The 24031-nt window shown below is 36.6% G+C and overlaps 1 protein-coding gene across 4 annotated transcripts in view; it reads left to right on the top strand.

The window, feature by feature from the left end:
* PTPRK (protein tyrosine phosphatase receptor type K) overlaps window positions 1-24031 on the top strand; it is a 566857-nt gene that overhangs the window by 174391 nt on the left and 368435 nt on the right. For all 4 annotated transcript variants that reach the window (XM_008007108.3, XM_008007107.3, XM_038000559.2 and 1 more), the window contains exon 3: window positions 23518-23789. In XM_008007108.3, the coding sequence (XP_008005299.3) occupies window positions 23518-23789 (272 nt within the window). The remainder of the gene's footprint in view (window positions 1-23517; window positions 23790-24031) is intronic.

Raw genomic sequence — 24031 nt, 5'->3', positions numbered from 1 at the left:
GCCATGATCACCATGATCTGCCAGGACAACAGAGGGAGACCTTTTAAAAAAAAAAACCATGAGGAGTGATTGGAGAGGGTGGATAAAAGACTGAATAATCATAGTCTAATTTTGTTGAATCAGGCTGCAGACAGCCTACATTTTAGGGTATCATCTTATGTTTTACACTATTTTGATAAACACAGATCTCCAATTGTTAGCGAATTCAGCATAAGAATCCTGATGTGACTTGAGTTGACCTTTGAAAGATGAGTATGATTTCATTGACTAAATGGTGATGGGAGGGTTTCTGAGAGTGGGAGCAGTATTAGGTGGATGGTGAGAGGATGGCATAAGAAACATATTCACCTTGGTGCTGTTGATCAGGATATAGCCATTTACCAATTTAGAATAGAGAATCCATGTGAGGAAGTTTAGCTTCGTTTTGGGTGAGAAGACCAAGGCAGTATTGCTGAGATATTAGAAGCCAAAGCACATTCTATCAAATGTTTGGAACACTTGATGGAATAAACATGTTCTATGTATGGCCCCAACATTCCTATAAGGCAGATAGTATTATCTCTCTTTTACAAATAAAGAGCCCAAGTCTATAAACAGGGAAGTGTTATGAAAATCACTTAACTTATAAGTTATGGTACCAGGATCTGAACCAAGGTTGATCTGACCCCAGAGTTCATCCTCTTAGCTATAGGCTTAGAAAAACATACAAAATTGCAGATGTTTCTTAGCTTAAGATCTGTCCTGTTTATTTCAGCTGGACTTGGGAGATATAAGGACTTTGGCTTTGTATATTTTGTCAAGCAGCGAAAAATGCAAACAACTCTGGTTCACATAATTTATGAAATGTTTTTGGATAAAGCATTTAACAGCTGACTTTCTATTTAAATTCCTCATTCAAATGGAGTTTGTTAATAGAACTTTGTGCTATAGAGTTAACCTTTATGAATAATTTTTTATTTAAATTTATTAATCTTCTAGTTCTTTATTTTTGTCTTTAAATGCTAGAAAGCCTTATGATACTCTTATTAATGATAACAAACTATCTATTGATTCTTTTTTTCTTTTCCTTGTCTTTGAAATGGAGTTTCACTCTTGTTGCCCAGGCTGGAGTACAATGGTGCGATCTTGGCTCACTGCAACTTCTGCCTTCTGGGTTCAAGCGATTCTCCTGCCTCAGCTTCCAGAGTAGCTGGTATTACAGGTGCCCGCTGCCACACCCAGCTAATTTTTGTATTTTTAGTAGAGACAGAGTCTCACTATGTTGGCCAGGCTGGTCTTGAACTCCTGACCTCGGGTGATCCATCTGCCTTGGCCTCCCAAAGTGCTAGGATTACAGGTGTGAGCCACCATGCCCAGCTGATTCTTTTTTATTTTCATATAGACATATATATATCATCTGTCTTACTACATTACGATATCCAGAACAACATTAAATAAAAAGATAGTAGACATCTTTTGTACATTCTTGATTCTAAAAGAAATGTTTGTGAATTTTCACCAATGAAAATGTTAACTAATACAGTTTTTGGTAGCTATACTTTTTCAGAATAAGAAAGATTTAATTCAGACAGTCTCTACCCACCCCACCCAAAAAAGTTTCTTCTTTGAAAATTTTCTGTAATAAGCCTGTTCTTTAATTTTTAAATTGTTTTTTAGAAATAAGGCCTTGCTATGTTGCCTAGGCTGGATTCAAACTCCTGGGCTCAAGTGATCCTCCTGCCTCAGGCTGTTAAGTAGCTGAGACTACAGTTGTGTGCTACTATGCATGACTTAAAACTGTTCTTTTTTTAAAAAAAAATAATTTGTAGATATTTCTTTTGAATTTATAATACGTTTTCCCTTGGCTCTACCCTTTTAATTTTGTTCACAATATAGATTTTCTATTTTGTTCTAAAAGTGAGAATCAATTTACAATACATTTTTATATAATTTATGAACACGCATTAGAGAGCCAGCACACAGCTATTCAGGGTGGTGATGGGACGGAGGTATGACTACATAATAAGCCTTTTTTTTTTGGTCATAACTGTGTTTAGTTTAAATGCTTCAATACTGAGATAAATAACCAGTACCTGGCTTTAATCCTCCTTGGATCTGGCTTAGCAGGCAATTACAATTGACCAACTCTATTCACAATTTTATGTATAATTGGCTTTCGGGGCTTTGGTGAGGTAGAGTAGGCACTTACAGAAACCTTGGTCTTTGTAATAAGTAGAAGCTACCTTCATGTTAATTATTATTATTTAATTTCTAGAACTTAAAAATAAATTTTTTTTGGTGCTGAAACCTGGGATCTATATCTCTCCTCCCCTCCCCTCCCCTCCTCTCCTCTCCTCTTTTTTGAGATGGAGTGTCACTCTGTCACCCAGGCTTGAGTGCAGTGGTAAGATCTTGGCTCACTGCAACCTCTGCCTCCCGGGCTCAGATGATTTGTCTGCCTCAGCCTCCTGAGTAGCTGGGATTACCAGCGTGTGCCACCATGCCCAGCTAATTTTTGTATTTTTAGTAGAGACGGAGTTTCACCATATTGTTCAGGCTGGTCTCGAACTCCTGACCTCAGGTGATCCACCAGCCTCGGCCTCCTAAAGTGTTGGGATTACAGGTGTGAGCCATGATACCCTGCGGTATATACCTTTTTATGCCTTTCATTGTTATACAAATAATTCAAAGTTACTTATCACAAAGATAATTGGCCACATAGCAAAGAGAAATAAGGAAAAATGACTCTTGAGCTGTAGGAATGCAAATATAGTTATAAAATCAAGTCCATGACAAATAAACCTATATTCTCTAGGCAGTAAGTCCTACATTGCTGTTCTAGGTGAACTTAAATGAGATACTAAGCTTCCTGGTAATCAACTTGAAAAGGAATCATATAATTAGTTATTTAATTTTCACTTTACTATTTTAAGGGAAGGAAAGCCTTTCCTAGCATCAAGTTGTAAAGCTGCAGGTAAAGAGAAAGGCACAGAAAATAAAGTGATGATTCTTCACATGTTTTAAGGAGGTTAATCCCTTGAAGCATCTTTTTGAAAAAATGTTTTTCTCCAGAAAAATTAAAGAAAGTTATGGATTTTCTTTCACAAAAACTAATTTAGGCCTGTATAGACATAATTTTATTCCAATGTGCCTTTTGGACTTACTCTTTTCTTAATCTACAGTTATTGGTATTGTATGTGACAAATTTTCTTTGAGTCTATTACTAAGTGAGTGAAGGCAATGCTTTTCAAACTACAGTGTGAATGCAGAATTATCTGAGTTATATGAAGCTTTATAAAAAAGTTACATATTTTTACTTTATGAGTCTAAAATTAATATACATATACTTAAGATAATCATTTCTTAATCATTGAGAAATACTTCAGAGGCATTATTTGCATTTGTGTTTACGTTACATTTTCTAAGTGAAAGGACGAATTGTATCACATTTCAGAGTACATATAGAAAAAAAAAAACAACCATGTGGCAGTTAACACATACCATAAGCATGCAAAATTTATAATAAGCTGTGAAATACCAGTTGACATCATATTGACTTTTTTAAAGCACAGATATTGTGCAGTTCCTGATTTTGTACATATTAACTTGGAAAAGTTTACTAACAAATATAGTAAATATACAGAGAACTGTTTTTATTAAGCAGATTTAAACTTTTCCTATTATTTTAGAATGTACTATTAAATTTATTAGTCTATCAAAAGCATGAATCAGTGGCTAAAAATTAGTATTAAAGAAAAATAACAAAAATTATGATGACATTAACTCAAATGATGTTTCATTATGATTAAAACCAAAAGAATCAAACCTAAAAGTGAAATGTAAAATATAAAACAAAGAAGTACCTATTTTCTACTCTTAAATCTATTTGCATTTTTGGTTCCACAAAGCATCACTTTATATTAAATAACAAAGGATACTAATTTAAACTGTATTGATTTTATACATTTGTTGTATGAGTAAACTTATGGTATGTTAATACTCAGATATTTATCTGTGCAAAGTTCAACTTAACACTGCAGTCTGTGAGAAAGTTTTCTTTTTCAAAGCTTGAGATTTTACTCATGTTTGAGAAACACTGAATCAGGAGTTTACCCTTAAACTCTAAACTCTTTCCTGAAAGCCCATAGGGAATTAACAGAGCACGCTTTCTTGTACATTTAGAGGTTGTTAAGGTAAAACTAATAATGCTTACCCAGTTGCTGGGTCTGCTAGAATGGGGGGATTCCATAAGGAAATCAGTTTACTGGGACTGGTGTCTGAAAGAAATGTTCATCAACGGAGAAAGTCTTGACGCCCTGTCTGGTTGCCATGTTTATGCTATGGGCCATATGGTTATATTCTGAGAGTTTGGACCAGTGAACTCTTAGCTATTTTTAAAAATTTGATAGAGATCCAAGAAATAGTTTACACTTACACGAAGTGACTTGTTGTAGGAGGCTGTTTTAGCCAGCCTCCTAAAATCCAATGCTTCTTGAAGTTTTCAATAAATCTTTTAAGTTTATCTAAGAATCAGATTCCTCAGACTTCTGCATCTTCTTTTTGCTTAGCTCTTTAGCAGCTTGCCCCTCTTTCACCACCACTCTCTTTTACTGGTTTTATTTTGGATGGGGTGGGGTGACGGTAGTAATTTTGACCTTTGGATTTTAGTCCAAATATTGATTCTGGGCAACTAGAACAGTGGCCAAAACTACCTCCCTTACTAGCCCTAAAAAACTTGGTTGTGGAACTGCTGCTACCTATAAAAGAAGAATCAGATGTCCTATGGTATTATTGATGTCCCTTGTGGGACCTTTTCTAAGTCTCAATAAGTCCTTAGGGTCAAGCTGTTTCTGGAAGCCTGGCAGAAAGTTTATCTGCAGCAATTTGTCACCATGAACTTACTTGTTAGATTCTCATTTATTTACTTATGTTCATTTTCTTAGGTACAGAAAGATTTTTTTTTTCTGTGTTCCAGGAAGCAATTTTTGCCAAAGCTACTGTGGAGAGGAAAATTATGATTGTGTTTCAATCACAATTAGTTCCAATTTTGCCTCTCCAGACACATATGTCAGCTTGTCAGTTTTTCTTCCCCCAAACACATTGTCTTTTAAATTGAATGCTCATCCGGATAAATATATAATACACTCAAAGGGGAATTTTGGTCTTATATTTGGGAAAAATACATTAGTAGATGGCTACTCAGATTCAAGATGTGTTTAGTGAGGGTCGAGAGGTGAACATGCTTCAGATACCTGAATTAGTTACACGGGCTTGTTAGTGCTAGATTAAATGGCTTTAATTTAACAGCTGATAGATTCTGTTGTGGGTTCCTGGAAGTCACCCAAATTGTTAATCACTATTGAAATAACATTTTGGTAAAAAATAGGAAAATTTATGATTGTAAAAGTTAGCTGTGTAAGTTAGAAGTTTAGAATGAATTTCATTTCCCTTGTCCTCTGTAGCATTTTAGTGAAAAAAGGTTTGTAATCAGATTGCTACATTCCATGCTCCATAATAAAATACAGAGCAGCATTATTTTGATAAAGTAAATTTACTGTTATATTTTATTTATAAAATATTTAAGATTTTTTTGAAAACTTCAAAAGCATAAAACATAATAGCATTATGGGATTTATATGTGTAAATGCATCTGTAGATGATTTACAAATACGTTTGTAGCATCTTTGCTGGGATGTCTCAACAAAATTAATTCCTCCCTTCATTAGAGTGTATTTGTTATTTTTGTTCATGGCAGTTTTTCCTATATTTGGTGAATCTCTTGCCTTACATAAGTTTTTATGGCCCCAGAAAGAAGTAAAAAGCTGACCTTTTCAGACATCTTTAACTAGGATATCAATAGATGACCAAATCACAATTCAGAATACCTATAAGAACATTGATTAGGAAGCTATTTAGTAGGAGGAGACATCATAAAGATTTCATTCTGCAGAGAGGGGAAGCATAGACTTCTAGGGATGGCAAAGCACAAGACCCAACCTGAGTGCTGTTGGGGGGGTTGGGATATACTTGGGTTATTATTTGGGCTTCCTAATGTTCTTTAATACTTTTTTTTGGTTGTTTTTGTTGAAAGTGATACAGTGGATTCTGCTGTTTACATTGAAGAACTTGAACTGATCTTTCTCCCAGACTTGATCTTCATCCAATGTACCATGGCTCAGGGAATGGCACACTATTTATTTGGTTGTAGTAACAAGAAATATAGTTGTACATTCTGGATACCTGTCTCTTGTATATCCTACGCATCACCAATTTTGCTGTTTTTACCTCCTATATAGGTCTTGATTGACTGCTTCACATCACCTCCATTATCTATTACTGTATTTAAAAACATTTTTCCTCTATTGACTGCCGCAGCTACTATCTTCCTGGTCTCCCATACCTACTTTGCTCACCATCCTATCACTCATCTGTTTTATACATTGTGGCCAGAGTAATTCGCCAAAGTGAAAATCTGACTTGTGATAGCAACCTTCATCTCATTCTTTTCTGTGTTTAACTATAACTTTTAAGATAAAGACAAAACTGTTTATCGTTGCCTGCAAGTCCTGCTTGGTCTGTTTACTTCTTTCATCTCTATCGTCATCTTCCCCATTTTCTCCTCTGCAGCCAAACTTTCAGTCTCTTATACTTGGCCCTCTTCTAGGTCTTTTGCACAAGTGGTTTATTCTGCCTGAAATGATCTTCCTAATAACTCTCTTTCATTCTTCAGGTCACAGCTCAGACATCACTTTTTCAGAGAGACTTTCTCACCTTCCTGATGAGGTCATATCTCCCCATTATATGATTTCATAGCCAGACTGTCTTGTGTAGAGGTCATCATAGTTTTATTTGACACACACTTTGTTGATGCTTTGATTACTTGTGTGATGCTGCATCCGTGCAGAAGAAGCCCCATGAAGGAAAAGTACTGAAATGGTATCTGTTAGAGTACTTCAGATTCATCCTCATGGGTTTTCTATGCGATTTAAACAATCCTTTTGCCAATGAACTACTTGTTCACTTTGATAGGTGGCACAGTATAGGAGCTAAGGAAGATAAGTTTAATGTTAGATTCAAATTGAGATCTGAGCAGGTTACTTAACCCTTTTCCACTTCACATTTTCCTGTACAATATTTAGCACTTTACATATTCAGTAACTTTCTCACTGGAGGATTGGTTGAATTAAATATTTTTACTGTCTTAAGCTATTCTTTTAATGATTTATATGCCAGTAAGTCACCATCAACACTTCCATTGATGGAGTATCAGCTTTCTGTAGATCACTGCACAGAAAGGCCTAATAAGAGGTAATAGCCTTTAAGAAGTTTACTGCTGAGCTTGGAAAATTCTACACATTCTAACAAATACAAAGTGGGAAATGTAAAGTTTGTTAATTAACTAAAAAGTTGTATAATTGGACATAAGAGCTTATGAAGAAGGTAGAAATAAAGGTTCTTAGGGGAGAAAAGAGAATACAAGCTTTGCAAGACGGAGGGGCAAGCCAGGCAAAAATGCTTATTTTCTTCTTATTATAAACCATGAACTGTTATGAGCTATGAGTTCATGCTGGTGGTTCATGGCAAGTTAACATGGCATGGTTTTTATGGACCAAGTTTGTGAGGATTTTTGAGCATCAGATGGAATGTGTGGTTCTTACCTGTGCTTGAGCATGCAGTTAATTGCTTCAACTAATAGAATTGTGTTGTTACTGGTGAATGTGTGTCACCATCACTGAAGCAAGCACTACTAGTTCATAGTATTTGCAGAGTTTAATCGCTGCTTGTAGGATCACTGTAAAGCAAAAGAAGTTTTTGTTTGTTTGTTTGTTTAGTTACATAAACAGTTCTTAGGGAGATACTTGATAATATTGTAGTTAGAAGAAGAAAATGTTTGAGATATATTCTTGCTCATGGTTATTCTCAAGGGAGAGAAATTTGATCCTGTCTGTGTACTTGAGTTGCATCCATTTAGCTTATAAATGTTAATGAAAACCTGAAAGTATATCTCAATAATAGATTGAACGATGTGACAGTGAAATTTTTGAAACTATTGAAAGTTTATTCTTCCCTCCTGTAAGAGAAAAATTACCTCCCATTTTCCCAGTGCCTTGGGGTGGGGGAAGGACACCTGTGCTTGATTGTTGGTCTGAGATCTAACTGTTACTTGTTTTGGCTGAAGTTGTTTTTTATTTTAGTTTCTACAGTACACCCCAGAGGGAAGCTTTAAAAAATTAGTGTGGGAACTAAAACTCTACAATTTCTCAATGTTTGTGTTTACCCATTGAGCCTTAAGTTAGCATTTATGAAAACATTAAAGTACAATTCTCAGTTGCTCTCAGGGCAAACAAAACAAAACAAATCAAAACAAAAACACTGTTGGAATGGAGGTCACTTGCATCCTGCAGCTTTTCTGATTATGTTTAAAAGGAATGTTTTGTTGAAGGAATATCTTCGGGTGATTGTATTTGCTAAGATGAAGTTGAATTACTTGTGTACAATAATCATAGAAGCATTTGCGTGCTCTTCCTTTCCTCACCGTTGTTCAATGTGGGATTTCAAAATTGACCAGGTGTGTTTTGGCTATTTTTTAAATTTTGTTTTTCAAAATAATAACTGCATTGCTAGCACTGGAAGTAGAATAGCTTATCCCAGAGACCTGAGATATGATTTAATATTATACTTTGCTCAATTATTGGGGACCATTAAATAATTCATTAAAGCTGATTTAAGTTAATGTAGATTCAGGGGACTTTACAAGGGTTTCAGGTTTTTTTTTTTTTTCTTTAAATATGTATTTTATACTAAAACCTTGAGGTATAGGAGATTATCTTGTGACCAAAAGCACCAGTCTCAAAATTTGAGGAGATGACACCATTCGCTTTTACTTTTTTATATCCTAGGACCTCAGTTTCTTTTATTATATTTGTATGGTTTGTGAAGCTACTGGTGAGATGAAAAGTAAAATAACCCTGTTTTCTCTACCGCTCTGTTCTCCTCTTTTTTCTCTTATCTTCCCAGACTTAACATTTTAAAGTGTAAGCACTTATTTCATCTCCTTCCTTCTACTACTTGAGCTCTTTTCTTCATTTTGCTATGCTCAGTCTTTCCTTTTTGTTGTTGTTGTTGTTGTTGTTATCATTCCCTTTTGCTTTTATTTTCCTTTTCTCGTTTTAGAACCTCTAAGGCAGAACTGTTTCAAACAAGCAGACCGATTTTTGGTTTAGGTGATACTACTTTGTAAATAAAAAAACAAAAAGATGTTTTTCCTTTGACAGTTCCCACTTCTGTAATCCTCACAACAATCCTCTCAAACAGTGCTTTTATTATATCTCGACATTTATCTGTTCCAAGCCTCCAATTTTCATCAGTAAAATGGTAGAGAGGAGATGTGGTGGAAAGGGACAGAATGTGGCTGTTAATTTAGGCCTCTGACTTCAGAGCCTGCATTCTTAACCATTTCTTTTGTTTGTTTGTTTGTTTGTTTGTTTGTTTTTGAGACACTGTCTCACTCTGTCTCCCAGGCTGAAGTGCAGTGGCGTGGCCTTGGCTCACTGCAACCTCTGCCTCCCGGGTTCAAGCGATTCTCCTACCTCAGCCTCCCAGGTAGCTAGGATTACCGGTGCACGCCACCATGCCCAGCTAAGTTTTGTATTTTTAGTAGAGACAGGATTTCACCGTGTTGGCCAGGATGGTCTCGAACTCCTGACCTCGTGAACAGCCCTCCTCAGCCTCCCAAAATGCTGGGATTACAGGCGTGAGCCACCGCGCCCGGCCTTAACCATTTAATAAACAGGTATCTGCTTTCATTTGGATAATGGGGGAGATTATATTTTTCCTTCCTTTTGAATATTTCATGGAGTGTCTTTTATTATAATTAAGAACTTTAGTGGACTTAAAGTTTAATAAAGGAAGAAACTTCTTTGGTGGCCAGTTGAACTGCCCCTGTGACCTGATTATCCTTGTTCCTGAGAACTGAGTTGAAAAACTTTGTTCAATCTGAATTCTTCTCTAATTGATCATTACTTGCCATTTACTTACTTAGGAGCAGTGACCATTGTTACAGTTATAAAATTGAATAGTTACAATTGTTATTAGTTTTGAGTCACAGTAAGGTCTAGTTGTTCTTCATGTACTTCTTGTACTAAAAGTACTTTAGTTCTTCTAGGTTATAGTTGTCTGAAAGGTGGGAACTTTCAGAATAATAGACTAGTTGAGTTGGAAGGAAACTTACATCATTCAGTACAACTACAGGCATACATTGTTTTATTGAGCTTTGCATCATTATACTTTGCAGATATTGCATGTTTCACAAATTGAACATTTTGGTAATTCTCACAGTATTTCATTTTGTGTAACAAAATGTAACATTTTGGTAATTCTCACAATATTACATACTTTATTATTAGTATTGTATCTGTTATGGTGATCTGTGATCAGTGATCTTTGATATTACTGTTGTAATTTTTTCATGCACCACGACCAGCTCCTGTATAAGATGGTGAGCTTAACTGATAAATGTTGTATGTATTCTGACTGTTCCACCTATGGCTGTTCCTGTCTTTCTTCCTCTCCTCAGCCCTCCGTGTTCTTGAGACACAACAATATTGAAATTAAGCAAATTAATAACCCTACAGTGGCCTGTCAATGATCAACTTAACGGAATAACTGCAGGTCTCTCACTTTTTTTTTTTTTTTGAGACGGAGTCTGGCTCTGTCGCCCAGGCTGACTGCAAGCTCCACCTCCCAGGTTCACGCTGTTCTCCTGACTCAGACTCCCAAGTAGCTGGGACTACAGGCACCCGCCACCAGGCTCGGCTAATTTTTCTAATTTTATTAGCGACGGGGTTTCACCATGCTAGCCAGGATGGTCTCGATCTCCTGACTTTGTGATCCACCCGCCTCGGCCTCCCAAAGTGCTGGGGTTACAGGCATGAGCCATCATGCCTGGCCGCAGGTCTCTCACTTTAAATCAAAAACTAAAAATGATTAACCTTAGTGAGGAAGGCGTATCAAAGCTGAGACAGACCGGTAGCTGGGCCTCTTGTGCCTGTTAGCCAAGTTTCGAATGCAAAGGAAAAGTTATTGAAGGAAATTGGAAGTGCTACTCCAGTGAACACCCAGATGATAAGAAAGTGAAACAGCCTTATTGCTGACGTGGATAAAGTTTCAGTAGTCTGGATAGAAGATTAAACCAGCCACAGCATTCCCTTAAGCCAAAGCCTAATCCAGAGCACGGCCCTCAGCATTGAGGCAAGACCCTCTACTAGCAAAAAAATAACGACTTGCTGAAGGCTCAGATGATCGTTAGTATTTTTTTTTTAAGCAATAAACTATTCTAAAATTAAGATATATATTTTATATACCTTATATACCTTTTTTTAGACATGCTATTGCACACTTAATAGACTATCATATTGTGTAAACATAACTTTAATATGCACTGGGAAACAAAAAATAAAAATTTGGTACATTCAGACATAATGCGACTACTTAGTAGAATGTTTTGACTTTGATAATATTCATTTATGTGGAAATCATAGACGTGTTGTGCCCTCATTCTCTTTAGACCTTCAGTTCTGGTCTTTAATGTTTAACAGTGTTGAAGTGTATCCAGACCAGGTGGGAATTGTTAGCATGATTTTTAGTCTTCAGGCAGTTTCCAGGGGCCACAGGCCACACTACCTTCTCTTACCTTTAGTTGTTCATTTCAATCTTGGATATTTTGAAAAGGTGAGTGATGATTACAAAATTGGCCACAGGACAAAGACTTTATTGCCTTTTGGGGTCATGTTAGATTATTTTCTCTTAAGTTGCTTTTCATTTTAACAACTGCTTCTCAAAACTTTTCACTACCATGTAACATAAAAGTTATGCAGGTTGGATAGCTGTTAGGAGAGTGCCGTGATTTCAGAATTTGGAGAAATCTTGAAACAAGAGTTCTTAAACGTAGATCTATGAGTCCTTTAAAATTGTTGGTGAAGTAAGTGTATGTGTTTCTGGGAGTGGGCGTTGAGGCAACAATACTTTAAATTTACTTCAGATTTCAAAGAAAGAGTGAGAGAGGGAGGGTTAGAGAGGAATAGGAAGGATAGGACTGAGAAAGAGGACTGACTCACATTGGGATGAAAGGGATAGGTAGAGTTGTGAAGGGAAGGGTTAAGAAAGATTATGAAGGTTAAGTGCCATTAAGTTGGAAGTTTTTAAAAGTACCATCCTTTAACATTGTCATCTCGTTTTTAAACTTTGGAAGTGTTCTCTTCATACATTTTCTAGTTTTATTTTCTTTACTGTTTGTTGGAGGAAGGAATGAATATGTCTAAAGGAACGAGTATTGAGGACCCATCTATTCCTCTTGTCAGTGTGCCTTGGCACATCATGGAGGCAGTCTTGTTTAGTCTGCACACTGGACCTCAGTGGGGTGGGCACTTCAAGATGAGGAAACAAGACAGAGAGAGGTTAAATTATTAGCCCAGGATAGACAAGTAAATAGATGTGTAGGAAGTAGGGAAAACTGGAGTACTGGAAGGTGCTGGAAAGGAACTCAAAGCCTATTATAAAATTAGCCACTTTGAAATAGGAAACAGATGGCACTAATCCTTTTAACAATTTATGACATAGTTTTGCTGTGTCATAAAGATGAAACTGGCAATTTTCTTTGTCAAAGTAATGGCCAAGTACTTGCTTTTTGTCTCTCTAAAATGTAGTAGGGGAAGGGGATTAAACTATAGAACAATGCTTGGCCAAGTGTCTAAATCTTAATGTGTAGCAGGTAAATTCCATGAGGACACCCACTTCCTAAGAAGGAGAAATGTGCTACTTTCTACTGAAACTTTCATTTTAGTTTTTCTGTGTTGCCTGAAGGTTTTTAGAAGCTATTGTCTGAAATCCATACACTTTTCTGTTTTCAAATGTAAGCTGGCTACCTAGAACAAATACAAAGCACTTCTTCAGAGATCAAGAGACATTTTATCCTTCGGACTATGAAGGAAACAGGTTTATATTTTTACAAGGCAATGGGAGGGACATTTTAAGGAGACTAAAGTTGTTGAAAGTAGACTCCTACAAAGATGCAAATTCAGTTCATTTGTTTTGGAGTTTGGGGGGAAAGTCTACTTTTTCTTTTTCTGACATTTTGTAATATTTGCCTCATACTGTCTTAGAAACGAATTGTATGATGTAGGGGATAGACTTCATTAGAAGAGAAACATCCATCTTAAGAAATAATAGAATGTAAAAGCTTGAAGAATTAAAAATAGACTATACAAAAAGTGATGACACTGATGCCCGTTTAACCAAATTAATGGAATGTTTTAGGGTTATTCTTAAGATTGAGAGCTTTGCTTATTATCATTTCAAATTTTACCTTTTTTTTCTCTTTAACTATCTTTGAATAAAAAATACTTAAAAAAATATTTTTGCTTACCTTCAGTGGAGCTTGCCAAGTTTACAGATTACACAGCCCCTCTGTTAGGGGCTGGCGGGGCCAAAGAGGTTTCTAATCTTAAAAAGCTTGTACTAGGGTTCTGGGAATGCACAGACAGATATGGTACATTTTGTACATAAAAGAGCATTATGTAAGTGCTATGGGAATGCAGTGCAGGAAACACAAATAGATAGTTGTCCGACTTTTTTATAAAACATTCAACTTCAAACTGAAAACTCCAGAACTTGTTCTAGATTTTTGGATGAACAACATACATGAAATCCCACCTTTTCATAGAGTTTTTCAATTAAGTAAACAAATTCAGTAAGTGGCAAGTGCTATAAAGGATGTAATAAAAAGTGATATGTTAGAAAGAAGCTTGGAAGGAACTACTTTTTTTAACCGACCTAGGAATGCTTCACCAATAGATGAATGATGAAAATCAACCAGCTGAGGACAGAACATTTCAAACAGAGGAAGGTCCAGTGCATGGAGACTGAGACAAGCATAAGCTTAGTTGGGTTTTTTTTTTTTTTTTTTTTTTTTTTTTAAGAAAAAGCCCGTTGTATCAGGAACATCTTATGTAAGGGAAGAGAGGTGTAAGAAATAATGTTGGAGAGGAAGGCAGGCACTAGATCATATTGAAGCTGAGGGGTGGGGCTAGAGTTTGGATCTTATTCTCAATGCAATGTGAGGATGAGAAAGATTTAAAAAAATTAACCTGGCTGCCTTTCAGAAACGATTGTAGGGCTAGTAGTGTGGAAATCATAAAACTTGCTAGGATTCCATTCTATTTGTCCTCCTGAGAGGTAATAGGAGTTTGGTAAAACTAGTGATTATGAAGAGACATGAATGGATTGAGGAGAGAGCTTGGAAGTAGAAACAATGAGACTTGCTAGTTAATTAAAAGAGGGGAAAAATCAAACTGCTTCCTAGTTTGATTACTGAGTCCTTAGTTTTAATAATTGATTATATTTGTTGCCACTTAATCAGATGAAAAAAAATGGTGGTGGGAGAAGAGGCTTGAAAAAAGAAATGAAAAGATGAAAGATATGAAAAGGAGGGTAATGGCATTGCCTTCAGCACAAAGGTAATAGTAACAGAAGTACTTAGAGACATTAATTTTATAACAGAAAAAAAAAAAAAAAAATCCCAGATGGGCTGAGACCCAAATAGTGATTTCACTTGTCACTCTTCTTTCTACTTAGAGATCCTGATTATTGCTTCTTAAGCTGTCTGGGCATGAAGCAATATTATTGTATAATGTCTTTAGTTTTTTTACACCAACAGTTTCTGGCATGTTCTTTGTTACTACTGGGAAAATCTCACTCAATGCCAAGAGCTAGCTGTTTTGCACAGTGCGTTGGTGCTTTGGTAGCTATTCAAAATGGTCTTCAGAACACATAAAAATACTTTTCTTATGAGGATAGAATATTACTTAGTCCTCTGTACTCTTCTGCTCATACGTAACAATCTGATTCTCTGATGGTGGGAGACTAGAGTGGAAGAAAGCCCTTTGTGATGGTTGATTTATGTGTCAGACTCAGCGATATTAGCTTAAACATTATTTCTAGGGGTGTGTGTGTGAGTGTGTGTGTGTGTGTGTATGTTTCTGGATGTGATTAACATTTGAAAGGTACACTGAGTAAAGCAGATAACCCTCCCCAATGTGAGTGGGCCTCATCCAATCGCTTGAAGTACTGAGTTGAATAAGGAGTAAGAATTCCCCCGTGTCTGACTGTCTACAAGCTGGGACATCAGTCTCCTGCCTTTGGACTTGGACTCAGATTGGAACTTACACCATAGGCTCTCCCGGTTATTGGACTCAGACTTGGACTTGAACTGGAATTTATACCATTGACTCTTCTGTTTCTCAGACCTTTGGGCTCGGATTGGAATTATACCATCAGCTTTCCTGTCCTGAGACTGGACTTCTCAGCTTCCACAATCATATGAGCCTATTCCTTATAATAAATCTCCTGATATATATATATATATATATATATATATATATATATATATATATATATATAGTGTGTGTGTGTGTGTGTGTGTGTGTGTGTGTGTATCTATATACTCCTTTTCTCTGGAGAACCCTGACTAATATATCCTTTGTACTAGGGTAGAAAGTTTCAGCTTTTTTCATCTTCATTCTTCAGGCATCCAACACTCCGGTGAAGGATTTTGTTTTCTGATTTTATAGAGTACATCTTTATACCCTGCAGAGACTGAGTGAGTGAAGTAGATTCAACATAAATAAAAGCACTAATAATGTTCTCATTAGAGCAGAGTGATAAAAAGGTTTATGTATATTAAAATATAGGGTTCTCTACATGTGATCCAAAGATCTCTGTAGACCCTCATACTCTTTCAGGTGATCCATGAGGTCAAAATTGCTTATCAATAACACTGAGATACAGTTTTCCTTTTTTCTCTTTTATTGTCTCATGAATGAATAGAAGAATTTCCCAGAGGTTACATGATGCATGATACTACAACAGATTGAAAGATTAAGTAAAAATGAGAATCTAATTGTCTTCTATTGAGACAGACACTAAAGAGATTTGTAAAAAGTAAAACAATGCTTATCTTCTTGCTATCTTTTTAAATTTATTTCGGGAAATGGTTATTTTTCATGAAAATATGATAGTAAATTATGAGATCATTGCTAATCTTAAACAAATTATTATTTTTGAATTTTTTCCATTTTAATTTCTAATATGGTCAATATTGATATAACTCAGAAACAAAAGCTGCTTGATATCCTTAATATCACAAGTATAAAGGGGCCCTGAGACTAAAACATTTGAGAACGTTTGTTTAATAGAAGATTTCTTATGTATACCAGCGTGGCTCTGACAAATACATTAAACATGTACTTCCAAACATTATACTTTTTCATTAAATCCTAATGTTTGAAAGCAACTTAAACTAGTTTTATTTGTTTTTCTTTTTGTTGTTGTTTTGACATTTTCTGGTTATACATCTCACATATAGTTAGAGCTACTGCTGCCTCAATTGTTCACGTTATTAAATAGTGTCTTTGCCTCCTCTTTCAATTGGTAATCTAATCAAGTAACAAGTGTTTAGTAGACTTCTACTGTATGCAAAGCCCTTGTTAGATAGGGTGCCAGTTATCAATTTATTGCCCCGGAGCTTAAAATTTATCCTTCATTACCTGCTCTGTGATAGCAGCACTTGACCCTGTAAAGCGGTTCTGCTTTACAACTGGCGCAGTGTTAAGCTTTGTCAGTAGAGGGCACTGGAGAGACACTTAAGAAAGAAGGAACATCTATTCTTGGTTGAATTGTCATCCTAGGGTTGTTTTTTCTTGGTGGTACTGTATGGTGGACAGAGCTGTGTGCATGTAGCAGACATAGTCGCTCAGTGAGCTTGTCACCAGACCTGGCCTGGTGACTGCCTTGCTGTGGTACACACATACCCCAGGCCTCATGCCACTCTGTTGCAGGGAGAATGTGGCCTGTTTCCCTTGCTTCCCTAGAGCGGGACCGGCTCTGGCCTGAGTGACCCAGCAGACTTTATCATTCCGGGAGCTGCAACGGCACCTTCTTTAAGGAAATCTGATTCTCAGCAACCTCCCCTGTCTACATTGGTTTCTTTCTTGGTTTGATTATTCTTTAAGGTTTTCTTCATAGCTTTAAAGTTTCTACCTTCTTATAGGTAGTAATTCTTCATATTACATTTTCACTGTTAAATTTACTGTGTGGCTTCTCTCTTCTGATTGGACTCTGAATAAGTCAGATGCTTTCTAAGAGAACATAATTACCCTTCTGAGGTTGACAAATGATATCCGTATAAATCATTTAAAATTGGCACAAAAGCAGTGTATAATTGGGGGCCAGAATTAGACATTTAGAAACTGTGAGACAGTTTGAGGAAAGAAAACTGGCATGATGTGTGGAGAAAATAGTGAGGGGTCTGTCGGACTGGAGAAGGTGGTTTGTGAAGAGAAGTGGGAGGTAAAATGACCAAAGTTACTTTGGGATAAGATCATGGAAAGTTGTGAATACTAAGCAGAGAAGTTGAAATTTTTCTTTTAGTTTATAGGGCACATTCAACAGATTTTGAATAATAACTGACAATACAAATATTATGTTAGTGTACTAAAGTATACCAACACATACATATTTAAAGGAGTTTTAGAAGAAAGTATGGAAATCTATTTATAATTATTTTATTTATTATTAATCGAATTTCCCATATAAATACCTTATTCATAGAAGTGTAGCTTAATGATAAAAAATCACTAATATATAAAATCCATAGGGCATTATATATTCATCTAGATACAAGATTATATTATTTTCCTTGGCCATTCTTTTTAGTAAAAACTGCCATTTGTTTTAAGTCTTCTCTGCCTATTTTTTAGTGAATTGGAATAAGAAGTACTCAATTTTTGTATTGTGTTTTTTGAATGCCAAGATGCTGTTAATCTGTAGGATACAAATAGGATTTATTTTTAAAAGACTAAAAATACCCACCTGTGTTTATTTACTAAGTATTTATCATTATTCATTTGATTATCCTCTTGTACGATAGTATTCATGTAGTCTGTTTTAATAAAAAAGTGCAAATCTAATTCCTATTCATTATAGAACTCTCAGAAACTGTACATATGCAAAAACTTATTTGAAAACCTAGAAGACAATTACAGCCCACCAGATAATATGCCATTAAGATTTTGCTATATATTTTTCTAGTCATATGTACAAGTTTATGTGTGTGCATATGCGAATATACACACATTTATACGGATGTATTTATTTAACTTAAATATGTTCCATAAAATGTTTTAAAATAATATAATTCTTAATGACTGCATTATTGTTCATTAAATTGATTTGCAATAATTTTGCAAATTACTGATTATTGAATATTAAGAATACTTAATTTTTCTCTATTTTAAATAGTGTAATGAGTTAGGCATCTTTTAAACCTGTATCTTTTACACATACCTGATGGTTTAATATACATTTGTAGACATGGAATTCCCAGACCAGAAGGCATATATCTCTTTTTTTTTTTTTAATATATTTTAAGTTCTGAGATACATATACAGAACCTGCAGTTTTGTTACATAAGTATACATGTGCCATGGTGGTTTGCTGCATTGGGTATTTCTCCTAATGCTATCCCTCCTCCTGCTCCCCAACAGGCCCTGGTGTGTGATGTTCCCCTCTCTGTGCCATATGTTCTCATTGTTCAACTCCCACTTATGAGTGAGAAAATGTGATGTTTTGTTTTCTGTTCTTGTGATAGTTTGCTGAAAACTATGGTTTCCAGCTCCATGCATGTCCCTGCAAAGGATGTGAACTCATTCTTTTTTATGGCTGCATAGTTTTCCATGGTGTATATGTGCTACGTTTTCTTTATCCAGGCTATCATTGATGGGCATTTGGGTTGGTTCCAAGTCTTTGCTATTGTGAATAGTGCTGCAGTAAACATACGTGTGCCTGTGTCTTTATAGTAAAATGATTTGTAATCCTTTGGGTATATACGTAGTAATGGGATAGCTGGGTCAAATGGTATTTCTAGTTCTAGATCCTTGAGGAATCGCCACACTGTCTTCAACAATGGTCGAACTAATTTACACTGCCACCTACAGTGTAAAAACATTTCTATTTCTCCATGTCCTCTCCAGCATCTGTTTTTTCCTGACTTTTTAATGATTGCCATTCTAACTGGTGTGAGATGGTATCTCATTGTGGTTTTGATTTGCATTTCTCTAATGACAAGTGATGATGAGCTTTTTTTTCATGTTTGTTGGCCGCATAAATGTCTTCTTTTGAAAAGTGTCTGTTCATATCTTTCACCCGTTTTTTTTTTTTTTTTTTTTAGTTTTTTTTTTTTTTTTTTTTTTTTTTTTTTTTTAAATTTATTTATTATTATTAAACTTCAAGTTGTAGGGTACATGTGCACAACGTGCAGGTTTGCTACATATGTATACTTGTGCCATGTTGGTGTGCTGCACCCATCAACTCGTCATTTACATCAGGTATAACTCCCAATGCAATCCCTCCCCCCTCCCCCCTCCCCATGATAGGCCCCGGTGTGTGATGTTCCCCTTCCCGAGTCCAAGTGATCTCATTGTTCAGTTCCCACCTACGAGTGAGAACATGCGGTGTTTGGTTTTCTGTTCTTGTGATAGTTTGCTAAGAATGATGGTTTCCAGCTGCATCCATGTCCCTACAAAGGACACAAACTCATCCTTTTTTATGGCTGCATAGTATTCCATGGTGTATATGTGCCACATTTTCTTAATCCAATCTGTCACTGATGGACATTTGGGTTGATTCCAAGTCTTTGCTATTGTGAATAGTGCTGCAATAAACATACGTGTGCATGTGTCCTTATAGCAGCATAATTTATAATCCTTTGGGTATATACCCAGTAATGGGATGGCTGGGTCATATGGTACATCTAGTTCTAGATCCTTGAGGAATCGCCATACTGTTTTCCATAATGGTTGAACTAGTTTACAATCCCACCAACAGTGTAAAAGTGTTCCTATTTCTCCACATCCTCTCCAGCACCTGTTGTTTCCTGACTTTTGAATGATCGCCATTCTAACTGGTGTGAGATGGTATCTCATTGTGGTTTTGATTTGCATTTCTCTGATGGCCAGTGATGATGAGCCTTTTTTCATGTGTCTGTTGGCTGTATGAATGTCTTCTTTTGAGAAATGTCTGTTCATATCCTTTGCCCACTTTTGGATGGGGTTGTTTGTTTTTTTCTTGTAAATTTGTTTGAGTTCTTTGTAGATTCTGGATATTAGCCCTTTGTCAGATGAGTAGATTGCAAAAATTTTCTCCCATTCTGTAGGTTGCCTGCTCACTCTGATGGTAGTTTCTTTTGCTGTGCAGAAGCTCTTTAGTTTGATGAGATCCCATTTGTCAATTTTGGCTTTTGCTGCCGTTGCTTTTGGTGTTTTAGACATGAAGTCTTTGCCCATGCCTATGTCCTGAATGGTACTACCTAGGTTTTCCTCTAGGATTTTTATGGTATTAGGTCTAACATTTAAGTCTCTAATCCATCTTGAATTAATTTTCGTATAAGGAGTAAGGAAAGGATCCAGTTTCAGCTTTCTACTTATGGCTAGCCAGTTTTCCCAGCACCATTTATTAAATAGGGAATCCTTTCCCCATTTCTTGTTTCTCTCAGGTTTGTCAAAGATCAGATGGCTGTAGATGTGTGGTATTATTTCTGAGAACTCTGTTCTGTTCCATTGGTCTATATCTCTGTTTTGGTACCAGTACCATGCTGTTTTGGTTACTGTAGCCTTGTAGTATAGTTTGAAGTCAGGTAGCGTGATGCCTCCAGCTTTGTTCTTTTGACTTAGGATTGTCTTGGAGATGCGGGCTCTTTTTTGGTTCCATATGAACTTTAAAGCAGTTTTTTCCAATTCTGTGAAGAAGCTCATTGGTAGCTTGATGGGGATGGCATTGAATCTATAAATTACCTTGGGCAGTATGGCCATTTTCACGATATTGATTCTTCCTATCCATGAGCATGGTATGTTCTTCCATTTGTTTGTGTCCTCTTTGATTTCACTGAGCAGTGGTTTGTAGTTCTCCTTGAAGAGGTCCTTTACATCCCTTGTAAGTTGGATTCCTAGGTATTTTATTCTCTTTGAAGCAATTGTGAATGGAAGTTCATTCCTGATTTGGCTCTCTGTTTGACTGTCACTGGTGTATAAGAATGCTTGTGATTTTTGCACATTAATTTTGTATCCTGAGACTTTGCTGAAGTTGCTGATCAGCTTAAGGAGATTTTGGGCTGAGACAATGGGGTTTTCTAAATATACAATCATGTCGTCTGCAAACAGGGACAATTTGACTTCTTCTTTTCCTAACTGAATCCCCTTGATTTCTTTCTCTTGCCTGATTGCCCTAGCCAGAACTTCCAACACTATGTTGAATAGGAGTGGTGAGAGAGGGCATCCCTGTCTTGTGCCAGTTTTCAAAGGGAATTTTTCCAGTTTTTGCCCATTCAGTATGATATTGGCTGTGGGTTTGTCATAAATAGCTCTTATGATTTTGAGGTACGTTCCATCAATACCGAATTTATTGAGCGTTTTTAGCATGAAGGGCTGTTGAATTTTGTCAAAAGCCTTTTCTGCATCTATTGAGATAATGATGTGGTTCTTGTCTTTGGTTCTGTTTATATGCTGGATTATGTTTATTGATTTGCGAATGTTGAACCAGCCTTGCATCCCAGGGATGAAGCCCACTTGATCATGGTGGATAAGCTTTTTGATGTGCTGCTGAATCCGGTTTGCCAGTATTTTATTGAGGATTTTTGCATCGATGTTCATCAGGGATATTGGTCTAAAATTCTCTTTTTTTGTTGTGTCTCTGCCAGGCTTTGGTATCAGGATGATGTTGGCCTCATAAAATGAGTTAGGGAGGATTCCCTCTTTTTCTATTGATTGGAATAGTTTCAGAAGGAATGGTACCAGCTCCTCCTTGTACCTCTGGTAGAATTCAGCTGTGAATCCATCTGGTCCTGGACTTTTTTTGGTTGGTAGGCTATTAATTATTGCCTCAATTTCAGAGCCTACTATTGGTCTATTCAGGGATTCAACTTCTTCCTGCTTTAGTCTTGGAAGAGTGTAAGTGTCCAGGAAATTATCCATTTCTTCTAGATTTTCCAGTTTATTTGCGTAGAGGTGTTTATAGTATTCTCTGATGGTAGTTTGTATTTCTGCAGGGTCAGTGGTGATATCCCCTTTATCATTTTTAATTGCGTTGATTTGATTCTTCTCTCTTTTCTTCTTTATTAGTCTTGCTAGCGGTCTGTCAATTTTGTTGATCTTTTCAAAAAACCAACTCCTGGATTCATTGATTTTTTGGAGGGTTTTTTGTGTCTCTATCTCCTTCCGTTCTGCTCTGATCTTAGTTATCTTGCCTTCTGCTAGCTTTTGAATGTGTTTCCAATGAACACTTACTAAGTCAAAGGGAATGGAGTAGATTGGTGATTTTCAACTGGGTTTCTTGTAGCTCTACAAGAGTGTAGAGACTATTACAGAACTGGGGCCAATAGTAGTGGTGATTAGCTGACACCTTAGTTGGTGAGACTCCAAATGAGGAAATCTACTATGTCCTGATCCTCAGCTCTAGGGAATTTTTTTTTTTTTTTTTTTTTTTTTTTTTGAGACGGAGTCTTGCTTTGTCGCCCAGGCTGGAGTGCAGTGGCGCGATCTCGGCTCACTGCAAATTCCGCCTCCCGGGTTCACGCCATTCTCCTGCCTCAGCCTCCGAGTAGCTGGGACTACAGGCGTGCACCACCACGCCCGGCTAATTTTTTGTATTTTTGGTAGAGACGGGGTTTCACCGTGTTAGCCAGGAGGATGGTCTCGATCTCCTGACCTCGTGATCCACCCGCCTCGGCCTCCCAAAGTGCTGGGATTACAGGCGTGCGCCACTGTGCACGGCCAGCTCTATGCATTTTTAACTTTAGCCCTCATACTGACACTACAAACTGTCCTCATTCCCTGAACTGAGGTTCAAAATTAGTATGTTACAAGTGATCCCATAACTTGTATAAATGATGATCTTCCAATATGAAATTAGAAATGATTCCATTATCTGCACTCTAAGCACATCTCCCTGCAATAATATTCTGGATAATGAAAAATAAAGGTGTACCCTCTATGTAAACCAGGCCAATAAAGTATCACTTTTGTGTATGTGTGTGTATATGTTGTGTGTGTGTGTGTGTGTATATATATATAATATAATATTAAAAGACTTGTGTCCAGTAATACCAGAGATTTAGAGTGAGATCTGGATTTGAACTCAGCTTTGAGTGTTACTAACTGTGCCTCAATTTCCTAATTTGTAAAATAGGATAACAACAGGTTGTTGTGGAGATTAAATGAATTAATACATAATGTGTACTTTGAATGCTGTCTGTTACCTGGTAGGAATTCAGTTCATCTACTTAATTGATTGCTATATTTCTATGGCTGTGTTCTGGAAAACAGTCTTTTTAAGTTAAATTTAATGTTCAGAATGGATTGGCTTATTTTTGTTGTTATATGTTCCCTTTGCTTATGTATCTCTTTAGCATTATTATTTGTAATGTCATTTCAGGTTCCTATATGATAGTGGACTCTTCAGATCACGACCCTGGAGAAAAGGCCAGACTTCAGCTGCCTACAATGAAGGAGAACGACACTCACTGCATTGATTTCAGTTACCTATTATATAGCCAGAAAGGACTGAATCCTGGCACTTTGAACATATTAGTTAGGGTGAATAAAGGACCGCTTGCCAATCCAATTTGGAATGTGACTGGATTCACGGGTAGAGATTGGCTTCGGGCTGAGCTAGCAGTGAGCACCTTTTGGCCCAATGAATATCAGGTAATCATCTGTACTTTTCTGGTGTATATTTTGATGTCATCAGATCTCACTATATGTGTAATACATCAATGTAAATATGCATCTCATGGTCATGAGAGATTTCCCTCTTGCCTTCCCCACCCCCATTGTTGGGGAAGTGTCATACATAGATATAAATATGCATCCCGTGGTAATGAGAGATTGCTCCTCTTTCTTCCCCACCCTGTTGATGAGGAAGTGTTTGGAGACATTGGCACAAAACC

This window comes from Chlorocebus sabaeus, chromosome 13 (genome assembly GCF_047675955.1).
Source record: "Chlorocebus sabaeus isolate Y175 chromosome 13, mChlSab1.0.hap1, whole genome shotgun sequence".
In the NCBI taxonomy this organism is placed as follows: Eukaryota; Metazoa; Chordata; class Mammalia; order Primates; family Cercopithecidae; genus Chlorocebus; species Chlorocebus sabaeus.
This window is presented reverse-complemented; position numbering and strand designations above follow the sequence as displayed.